A 12,004-nucleotide genomic window follows, 5' to 3' on the forward strand; every position below is an offset into this window, starting at 1 on the left:
CGGTCCTAGATGCTGATTTCTGATAAAGAATATAGATATTCAACATGATGCAGAACAGAACAGTGTATTACCAAACTGTACTACAAAGTAGCAATCTTTTAGGCCCCTAATAAAAGCCACATATGCTTTACAGAACCAGCTTCAAGATTAATAAATAAATGCAGCACAAAAAATGCTTTAAATTAAAATCAAAGGAGACATTTAAAGTTTGAGCATTTTTCATTATGGGGAAGAATCTTCCACTTTGAGACTATTATATATCAGAAATGCTCCATCTGTTGTATAATTATCTCTGATAAATTGTCTGATGCTCTGAGCTTCATTAGAGAAAAGGGAGAGAAAAGCATACAGAAAGAACTGTAAATAAATCTCTCTTCCATATTTCACTTAAAACCAGCCCAGCAGGAAGTAATAAAATACTTTAATAGGTAATATTTTCCAAATGCTTTACTAAAAGAAGTCAGAATGTTCTGCCTAATATCTGTCCTCCTGAAGTCCCAAAAAGGGAAAAGTAGCTTTATTTAGAGATTATTATAGATCTAGTTGGTAAAAAAAACAAAGTTTTGCCACTTGGTGGCAGTGATAGAATTTTTCAGAGGTCAGATAAGGCCTTGTTAGGTGCAGAGGCAGGCAACCAAGGACATCTGTTTAAAAGACACTGTCAACCAGGTATGGTTATGCATGCCTGTAATCCTAGGACTCAGAAAAATGAGGCACAAAGATAATTTATTTCAAGGCCAACCTAAACTACATAATGAAATTAATGTCCCCTTCCTACTTCCCTTACCCCGCCCCCCCAGGGGAACCAAGAGTATCATAAAAACCCCAGTTTCAATACTACATACACAGAAAAAAGAAAAGCCAGAAGTGATGCTATGGTAGAACTCTAACCTTGAGAAAGACCAAGGACAGTGATCAAGCCCTGAGTTCAAGCCCCAGGACTGGGGGGGTAGGGGAGGGAGGAAGGAAGGAACAAGGAAGGAAACTAGTTTCAAAAGAAGCAATGAAGAGGCCGGGAGTTTGGCCTAGTGGTAGAGTGCTTGCCTAGCATGCACAAAGACCCAGGTTCGATTCCTAGGTACCACATACATAGAAAAAAGCTGGAAGTGGTGCTGAGGCTCAAGTGGTAGAGCTCTAGCCTTGAGAAAAAGTCCAAGGGCAGTGCTCAGGCCCTGACCTCAAGCCCAGGACTGGCCAAAAAAAAAAAAAAAGAAGCAGCAATGAAAATCTGTTCCATTAAATAAATTTAACCAGGGTATTTTTTTTTTAAGTTCTCTTAAAAAAAAAGGGTGGGGGGAGTGAAACATGGAAATGAATATCATATTTAAGAAAACTTGAGCAAGGCGCAATGGCTCACACCTGTAATCCTACCTACTCAGGAGGCTAAGATCTGAGGATCGAGGCTCAAAGCCAGCCTGGGCACTAAAGTCTGTGAGACTCTTATCTCCAATTAACCTCTAGAAAACCAGAAGTAGTGCTATGACTGAAGGGGTAGGGTGGTAGCCTTGGGACAACACCCAGGCCCAGAGTTTAAGCCCCATGATCGACACGCAGAAAGAAAAGAAAGGGAAAGGAAAAGGAAAAGAGAAGAGGAGAAAAAAGAAAAGGAAAAAAGAAAGCTCTAGGCAGACCTTGAAAATGAAGCTTGAATCTGCAAAAAAAAAAAAAAAAAAAAAAAATCTCCATTAATGTTCTGGGTAGTATCATTCTCACTTTTTGTGTATGTTTTCTTTTGACTACAAGCAAAGTATAGATGCCATAGAGAAGAGCTAGGAAAACACCATAAATACATTCATGCAAAGATCCAAATCTTAACTGCTGACTGTCCTTGGCCACTGTAGAACTCACAGTGGTCACCAATCCTTTCCTCATGTGTAGACAGGAAGGAGAACATCTACCCAAGTGCTGCATCACATCAGGATAAGCCCAGAAACACACAAGACCCCGGCTCTCAGCGTCAGGGGCAGCCATGGTTACTTGGCCTTGTGCAGTGTACAATGTCACAGTGCTGGAAGCCTGTGCTGGAAAAGCGACTTTGCTTCATTTTAACAGACAAAAGGACAAGGAGGAGCCAGGAACAGTATGTCCCCAAGGATCCACATAGTGCAGAGGGAGACAGCATTCAATACCACCTGAGTCTGTGGGGGACACTTACTACCCAAACTGTAACAGCACAACTGTGTGCCAATAAAACTTCCCTCTTTTCCACACTTTACAACATACTGTTCATTTGAGTTCTTTGATCATTTAAAAGTGTGAAAAGTCATGCCTTACTTGTGGATGGTATAAAATCTGGAGGGTGAACTTCATGACCTATCAGCAGTACTTTACCAATCCTGTTGTGACCTGTAGTTTTACATAAGTGCTACTTGCTATCTAAATTTTGTTTTTTATGCCAGTCCTGGTGCTTGAATTTGAGGCCTAGGCATTGTTTCTGAGTTTTTGTACTCAGGATTTGGTGCTCTACCACTTGACACCTCCACTACTGATTTTTCTTGGTGGTTAACTGAAGATAAGAGTCTTATGGACTTTACTGCACAGGATGGCTTCAAACTGAAATCCTCAGCTCTCCACCTCTTGAGTAGCTAGGGTGACAAGTAAGAGCCACCAATGCCTGTCTGCCTAATGTACTTTTAAGGCAAGAGATTCAATCCCCAGCATCACAAAACAAAACATACAAAACAAGACAATAACATTTAAAGGCAACACTGTAAGATGAAGGAATAGCTGTCTATGGCTTGTGGCCCCATATAAATTACTAACAAAAATGCATCAACTATATTCCAACCAGAATGAATCAGGAAATATACTAGTGAAGGTTAAAGTATCAGCAATTCTGATGTATGCAAAAACCTAGGACAGTTCAACAGATATATGAGCAAGGCAGCCTGCTTTGTCTATGCTGTCTCCCTTCCCCTCAACAGACTTCTCACAAGGAAAAGACAAGCTAGAACTGGTAAGAGTAGGGCCTCTACTGGTATCTGGAAGTCTACAAAAGATGCTATAACCATCGAAGGCACAAGTATAGTTCGTATACAGTTGTAATGTCCCAGAAAAAGAGCCTCGAGTATATATTTCCCATCCCAAGCTGCTACTCTGTTCCATCTTGCATGGAACCTACTGTTACAATGCATGCGCCCTCCCATGCAGTCACACATATCTCCAGTCCTGAGATCTACTGTTCCTACACCACATTCACATGTCTCACTGCAGAATCAGATTACGAGCTATTCCGACCTTAAGGTGAAAAGAAAGCAAAGACCTTGAGTTTTCAATCTATGTGGCATCTCATAATTTAAACAAAAGATGGATTGCACACAGAGCAAACATATACCACCAGTGGACTGATAAGACCTGACAGCCAGCCAGGTGTTAATCACACAGTTTAGGGAGCAGTACTAACACACATCTAAGCCTGGCATCAGTTCCACCCCATCAGAGAGCATACTACACAACCAATCATTTCATAGCAGTTGAGCACATGCCAGATGGTATTTGGCCACCAAAACCAACAGCAACAAAAAAATCAACCTAGTACCCATGACAGGAAAAAGTAGGGCTGGGAATATAACTCATAGGTAGGATGCTTGCCTAGAAGGAACTGAATCCTTAGCATGCAAGGAAAGAAGAAAAGGAAAAGGGAGGGAGGGCGGGAGGGAGGGAGGGAGAAGGGGAAGATGGTGGGGGTGAAGAAAAGATAAATGCTGTACTAGATTCACAGATATTAATGTATGGCACTAACAAATGTGACAAACAAGAGAGCTGACACCAGAGAGCAGGGAGTGTAGCCTAGTGGTAGAGTGCTTGCCTAGCATGCATGAAGCCCTGGGTTCAATTCCTAGGTACCATATACACAAAAAGTTGGAAGTGCTGCTGTGGCTCAAGTGGTAGAACACTAGCCTTGAGCAAAATGTGTCCAAGGACAGTGTCCCAGCCCTGAGTTCAAGCCCCAGGACTAAGGAGGGGGGGATGAAAGCTGACACCCCCAGGGAATATAATAACCCTCTAGTACAAATACCAAGGGAAATAAAATTTACCAGATGCCATGAATATAAATGAATTAATGGATTCAATTACGCCAATTAAAAGATAGAAACTAGCTGACCGATCTTTAAAAAAAGATTATATGTTACTTACAAGAAACTTAATTAACAGCAAAGATAAATATAAACCAAATATCTAATTTCTAATGTAGGGCACACACAAATATGACAAGCAAAGCATAACTATTCATTCTGGGATAAATGGATAAATAAAATGTGGTATACACACACAATGGGATATTACTTGGCCGTATAAAGAATGAAGCCCTGCCACTTGCAGCAAGTGGTACTGAGGCTCAAGTAGTAGAGCTCTAGCCTTGAGAAAGTCCAAGGACAGTGCTCAGGCCCCAAGCCCAAGTCCAGGACTGGTTAAAAAAAAAAAAAGTTCAGCATTGCTGGCATGTTAAGCTGGGCTATCCTATACAAAGGCTCTGGGGAAAGAAGGGGGATTTATTCCTGTTTGACAACCTGACATAATGTTGCAAATTTAATTTCCTTTCTACATAGTAAATTATTTGAAAACCGATGAGCATCTTTTATATTTTAATTATAACTGAACATGATGTATAAAAAATTTAAATAACTATTTTGTTCTTTTCTATCCTTTCCAAAATTAGTAGACAGACGTTTTAGCAGATCATATTTCTAGATATTCATTGAACTTGAAACACTAAATTCCAACCTTACTAGGTAAAGCTTTTTTAGGAGGGAGGAGGGGGCAAGCAGGGCAGTTATGGGGCTTGAACTCTCTGGGACGGGCCATTGTCCTTAAGCTCTTTAGCTCAAGCTCTACCTCTTTTAAGCACATTGTCACTTCTGTTTTCTGTTGGTTAACTGCACAGGACAGCTTTGAACTGCAATTCTTAGATCTCAAACCTCCTCAGTAGCTAGGATTGTAGGTGTGAGCCATCCACACAGTTTAAGTAAAGTTTGTAAGAGGCAAAATTACTATTGTAATATCCCCATAGTTTTCAACAAATACTGTGTGTTATAGTTGTATCCCAGAAGAGATAATTCAAGCAATATAAAGGTTAAATAAATGTGAACTTATACATCGTATCACATACATTATCACTAAAGACTTTTAAAAAAGAGTAACAGAAACAATTTTCTAATCTCTAAAAATACATATTTTCTAAACTGAGTCATGTCAAGGACCAATAAGGGGCAATCAACCCACAGATCTTAAATCAGGGTGAAGTTTCCTGGACCAGAGGTCCTAATCTTTGTTTCAGAATTAAAAAGAACAGTCTCAAGGCTTCCCTTGAGATGAATTAAATTATAATCCAGAAATGGTCTAGAGATTAAAATTCTTAAAAAAAAAAAATCCCCAAAGGATTCTAATATGCAGCCAGAGCAAAGAGTCACTTGCTCTACATTGATTAATAACCTTGTGTGCTTTGATGGTTAATATAATAACTATCTCCTGAGAAAACATTACATTCAGTGGAATGGCTGAAACACTGTCTAACTCACCGAGCTTGGGTCCTGCATGATGGACACTTACTAAGAATAAAAGAACCTCCATGTTTATTCTGCTATTAGACATTACCAAGAAGCTCATGATGAGGTTCTCGGGCCTTTTTACCCACTACCACGTTTTATGATCTGGGAACTTTCCGACATTCTTATTGTATTTATCTGATTTGCTCAGTGGTGGGTCAGCTGCAAGGCTATGCACACTTACATTCCTCTTTACTAGGTGAAGTTACATTCAGTTCTGTCGGAAGCGGCTGCTGGGTGGGACTGAGAGTGGGCGTGGCTATGGAGGTATTGTTGTTGTCACTGGTGGTCTCTTCAGAAAACAAATCTGATTGACTGTTGCTTGTACTTGGAGCGGAATCATCGTCTGGTTGTTTCTTTTGAAAATCTAAACAGAAAAAGTGAGAAAATTAGTTTAATTAAGGAGTTCACCATCAGTATTACAGAATTAAATACCATAGCAACAACAAATCTATAATTTGGGTGATTAAAAATGTGTAAGCAGGGGCCGGGAGTTTGGCCTAGTGGTTAAAGTGCTTGCCTAGCATGCATGAATACCCGGATTTGATTCCTCAGTACCACATACATAGAAAAAAAAAGCTGAAGTGGTGCTGAAGCTCAAGTGGTAGAGCTCTAGCCTTGAGAAAGTCCAATGACAGTGCTCAGGCCCTGAGCTCAAGCCCAGGACTGGCAAAAAAAAAAAAAAAATGTGTAAGCAAAAAGATGAAATTAAAAATTAAAAAAAAATATGGAAGCAAATCCTGGCCAAAAAACATGTGGGGTTGGTTGGGAGTGATATGAATTAGTTTCCCAATTTCTTTTTTTTGTTATTCAAAAGAATGGAACACATAGGCCAGGAGTTTGGCCTAGTGGAAGAGTGTTTGCCTAACATGCATGAAGACTGGGGTTCAATTCCTTGGTACCACATACATAGAAAAAAGCAGAAGTGATGTTATGGCTCAAGTGATAGAGCTTTAGCCTTGAGAAAACCCAAGAACAGTGCTCAGGCCCTGAGTTCAAGCCCTGGGACTGGCAAAAAAAGAAAAGGGAAAAAAAAGAAGAAAAGAATGGTACACATACTGATTTCAACATTAAGACTTTGAGAAGCTAAGGATGCATGTTAGATTTTCAATCAATAGGGGAAAAAAAGAAGAAGAAATAATTTTTAGACCAATAGAGGACAGGGCAGAGGGAAACTAGCATCACAGAAAACAGCAAGGCAAATAGAAAATACATGAAAGATGGAAGAAATTAAGTGTTTATCAATAATAACAGTAAAGAGAATAAACTTACCAACAAAGACAAAAATTCAGATGAAATAAAGAGTGGTTATATTCAATTTAAAGTAGGCATATAAAACACAGAGAGGGTGATCAATACTGTAAATTTTTATTTCCAACTAGAGATGCCTTTTAAAGATTCAGCTCAATCCTCTCATCTTACAGATAAGAGTTAATGCAACTCAGCAGAAATTCAGAGTTTGTCCTAAAGAGTTTTCTGACTCCCATGAGAAACTTACCACTCTCATTAGTACCAAGCATGTTAGCTTAGATTCATATCCTAACTTTGCTATTTATTGGGCATATGAGTAGGTAAAAGTATATTGCTTAATCTTTCAGTGTCTTGTTTATAGTGCAAAAGGAGGAGGTTATTGAAACTTCTTGTGATGATGTAGACTAAGTAATGTACACTAAGTATTTGCTACCTGAGTATTCAACAAATGACAGAAATTCAAAGTGAAAGGTATTTTTCCAGGTCAAAGAAAGAACCATTACGTAAGCGTTATTGCCTCTTTTGGCCCTGATATTTGCATTACAGCCATATTCCCTTGCACCTTTCATTTATCCAGCATCTAATTTCTCACTATTGCCAAAAAGAAGGGAGGGATAGAACGATGAATGAAAGAAGCTAATAAGTCTAATTCAAAGACTGAACGAGTCACATTTATGCCACTTGAAAAAAGTAAACAACAAAAAACATGAGGAGGAAAGTGCCTCCCATCACTCCACACAGGAGGTACTGCAGATAGACTCAAGTGCCACGGCTACTTTATCTGATTTACTTGGTACTATACAAACAAGGAATCTCCAGAGCTAGTCTACTTCTAGAACGGAGAAAATAATTAGGAGTAACTATCCACTTTTATAAATTGATGCTGTTCATGGTATAACCAAAGGTGCAAACTCATCCCCCAACAAAACTATGAGTGTGAGGGGGCTTACGCAGATAGCATTTATCCAAAACAAACTGTTATTTGTAAAATCTAAGCAAAAGCCTTTGCAATTAAGGCTTTTGATTACTTTTCAAAAGTGAACAGCTGCCACAATGTTGGCAGCTTACACCTTATTACCAACTAAGGAAGAAAATAATTTCTTAACAAACATACTCCTAAAATCTTAGAATTCAGAAACAGGAGATTCCTAAAGCTACAAAAAGCTAAGATAAAATAGTCACTGGGGTTGGCTGTCCATGTTCTTGCTAAGCATTTTTCCACCCGTTTGCCGAAGGACATTTCATAAGTTCATCTTCTTCCTACAAAATGTACTTCAAAAAGACTAGGAACATCTCAAAAGCATTTTAGTCCTGTTCTGCTGACAAGTCCGTTCACATGGACAATCTCTGGAATTATTACAATCTCAACATTAGGGAGACTAAGGTAGTAGAATCAAAAATCTGAGGCTCGTCTGGACTACACAGGGTATTATTTAATGCTAGGCAGAGCTATACAACAGCAAGATTTCAGCCCTTGGTTTTTTTGGAAAAGGGTGTGAAAAAAATAGAAAAAAATCTTCATCTTACCTACCTTTTTGTGACTATTTTTTCTTTAAAAACCAAACCAAACAAACAATCAAATAGACTGAGCCAGGCATGGTGGCTCAGGCCTGTAATCCTAGCTATTCAGGAGGCTGAGATCTAAGCACTGTGGTTCAAAGCCAGCCTGGGCATAAAACTCCTTGAGACTCCAGTTAACCTCAGAAAACCAGATGTGGCCCTGTGGCTCAAGGAGTAGAGGACTAACCCTGAGCTAAAGAGCTCAGGGATAGTGCACAAGCCCAGAGTACTAGGTCCCACGACCAAAAAACAAAAATAAAACAAAACAAAAAGGCTATTTTTACTGACCTCAGAACATGATGGTACTGTCTTGCATTCACACGATTTAAATACACACTTTATGTGTATATATGTGTGCATATATATATCCACACTAATGATAAATGATTCATAACTTGTGTTTCCCCAGCTATGCCTATAAATCTATGCATTTTTTAGGAAAGTTTCAAAGAGTTAAGGAACATTTTGAAGAGTTAAAATGAGCCACCTTGGCTCCGGCGCAGGTTGCCAAGACTGAGCCCCCCCCCCCCCCGGCCGGAAGAATGTTCCACTGCCCCTGTAAATAAAGTTGTGGGCTCACCCACGATGGCTGTGGCACCTGTAGCTAAGGGACTGACCACCATCCCTTGACTTTCTGTTCCTCTAATCAAGTGGGACTGACAATAAACCCGAGGTCAGGTTTGGTCAGAAGCCTGGGAATCACAGCAGATCTCATATTTCTTCTTTAATGTTAACCCCAAACCCACCAAGCCTATTATCATTTACAAATTCCAAGATAGCTCTTAAATCCACCACTTCTCCCTTACTACTCTCGACAAATCCATTATCTGTCCAATTCTTCCAAGAACATCTAAACTGAAATCTTTGTATCCATATTGGGCTCACTCTAATCCATTTTCTATAGTAGAGTGATGGTTTAAAAAATTGCAAAAAGAAAAAAAATATTCTGCTCTGACCTCCCGCCGCTGCCTTCACAATCAGATCTAAAATCCTAAACATGGCTGAAAAGTTAGAAAAGCTAGTTACCTGTTTCTGTTTCTCCTCTCCTATCCCTGCCAAAACAATTCTGTGGTCCTTTTGGTTGTTCAGACACTTCATGCTCTTCCTTAATCTGGAATACTTAGGAAGGTAAGCACATTGTCTGTTCCCCACTCACCTTTGAACTCCTAATAAACTCCTTCAAGATAAATAACCAGAGTAGATAGCAAAACACCTGTCTATAGCCAGATCCCAGCATTTCACATCTATCATCCTAACTACTTGGGAGATGGAGATGCTGAAGTCTGTATGAGCTGATAAAAGTCTATGGGACTCGGCCGGGAGTTTGGCCTAGTGGTTAAAGTGCTTGCCTAGCATGCATGAAGACCCGGGTTCGATTCCTTGGTACCACATACATAGACAAAAGCCGGAAATGGTGCTGAGGCTCAAGTGGTAGAGTGCTAGCCTTGAGAAAGTCCAAGGACAGGGCTCAGGCCCTGAGCTCAAGCCCAGGACTGGCAAAAAAAAAAAAAAAAGTCTATGGGACTCAATCTGCAAAATAACCAGCAACGATACAACGATACGGTACCAATAGCAGAAGAGCAAGCAAGCCAAGCAAATGTAGAGCCACCCCCAAAATGTCTTCCGAAGTACTTATCATGGGTAACTGGTCTGGTAGAAGGACTCAAAAGCTCTCGATTTGTTTCCTGTGCTCAGAACATAAAGCCACAGGCTTTTACATGACAGAAGACATGCTGGCCACCAAGAGCATGTTCTCAAATGGGTCTTATTAAAATAGTCAATAAGCAAGAGACTACATGAAGCTGCAATGCCTGTTATCATCAGTAATTAAGTTTATTTTACAATCTAGTTTATCACCAAAATTATACAGCCCTCAGATTCTTCACACCTTGAGAACAGACTGCTCAAAAGTGTGAACTAGCAAAAAGGTTATTTAGAGTTAGGCTTGTTTCTTATACAGCATTTATTGTGCAGACTATACGGTTTCACAGTAATAGTGTCTCTCATATTCATTTACAGGGCATAAATTAACATGTTAACATTACAGTAAGTATCTAAAAACCCATTAATACCATAATAATGTGCACCAGAAAAAAATTTACTCCTTTTAGTACAACCACAAAACACCTTAAAAAAATAAAAGCCTTAAGTTTTCAGAATACTATGGCATCCATCTTATTTCTACAAAATGTGTATTTGATAATGAACATGTACAAATTCTTACAGCCTGACCAAAGTTTCTAATAGGACTGGGTGGGTTTTTTTTTGTTGTTGTTGTTTTGTTCTTTTAAGAATGCAAAGCTGATAAAAAACCAAGTTGGAACTTAAAAATCTTTTGTAGTGACTCATGCCTAGAATCTTAGCTACTCAGGAGGCTGAGATTAGAAAATAGTGGTTTGAAGCCAGTCTAGGCAGGAAAATCTGTAAGACTCTCATCACTAATAAACTACTCAGAAAAAAAAAGCTTAGAGTGGAGTTGTTGCTGAAGTAGTAGAGTGCTAGCCTTGAGCAAAAGAGGCTCAGGGTCAGTACCTAGGCCCTGAGTTTAAACCTCAGCACCCATCATGCTCACATCACGCGCGCGCGCACACACACACACACACACACACACACACACACACACACACACACACACACACACACACACACACACACACACACAATCTCTTCTGTTTTAAAACTTCTTTTGCATCAGCCTGGAAAGTAGCTCCAATGGTAAAGCATGTGCAAGGTCTGGATTCAAACTCAGCACTGCCAAAAAAATAATCATCATCATCATCTTTCATTAGCCAGGTAGTTTTGGTTTTACAAACACTCCACTGACTGTAATCTTAGCTGCTTCAGAGGCTGAGATCAGGAAGAATGTTCAAAGACAGCCTAGACAGAAAAATCTTTGAGACTCCATGTCAATGGGAACCATAAAAGAGGATTTCACTCCAGGTAAAGGACTTGGCAAACAACAACAAAAAAAAAAGGCTAGAGACATGGCTCAATGATAAAGCATCTGCATAGCAATTGAGAGGCCCTGGATTCATGCCCCAATGTCACATACACACAAAATTGTTACTATTGTATACAGCTTGATATACCATCTAAGGACTTCTCCTTAGGCTAGTAGAATTTAGTGTCACTCTTGAATTACTCAAAGGGCATCAATGGAGCATGAATGTAATATCTATCGTAGAAGGTGGAGCCTGAAAGATTCTTAGATCTGAAAGATCTAAGTCTTCAAATGCATCATGGAAATTTCAGTGACAAGGGAACAGATTTAGAAGAGCACTTGGGGATAAATTATAAAGAAGGTTATACCCTTTTTAAAGTCTTTATTTTTGTAACTATATCCAGTCCATATGCTACTAACCATGAAGAAATAATGGGAGAAAGGACAAAGTAACTCACAGACTTAAAGAACAAGGAGGATGGTGGTTAATGTAGCAGCACAATTTCTTCCCCTGATCACCAAAACCTTCCCAACTCTTTTGACATAATCACCTATTCCTACTCTTGATCCTCCATTTCCACTCAGTTCTTAAGCCTCACTATCTTAAACTAGAGTCTCCAGAATCTTCAACTCAATATCAGCAACTGTTGCTGCTGCTGAGCAGATCACTTCATTTGTTTCAGGAAATTCAACATGGAGTAGTTAC

General features: G+C 39.5%; 1 protein-coding gene across 3 annotated transcripts in view; it reads right to left on the minus strand.

Moving 5' to 3' along the window:
* Zfand3 (zinc finger AN1-type containing 3) overlaps positions 1 to 12,004 on the minus strand; it is a 194,698-nt gene that overhangs the window by 61,084 nt on the left and 121,610 nt on the right. For all 3 annotated transcript variants that reach the window (XM_090355748.1, XM_090355746.1, XM_090355747.1), the window contains exon 3: positions 5,731 to 5,913. In XM_090355748.1, the coding sequence (XP_090211874.1) occupies positions 5,731 to 5,913 (183 nt within the window). The remainder of the gene's footprint in view (positions 1 to 5,730; positions 5,914 to 12,004) is intronic.

The sequence above is a fragment of the Megascapheus bottae genome, chromosome 22, assembly GCF_031878675.1.
Source record: "Megascapheus bottae isolate mThoBot1 chromosome 22, mThoBot2.hap1, whole genome shotgun sequence".
Taxonomy (NCBI): Eukaryota; Metazoa; Chordata; class Mammalia; order Rodentia; family Geomyidae; genus Megascapheus; species Megascapheus bottae.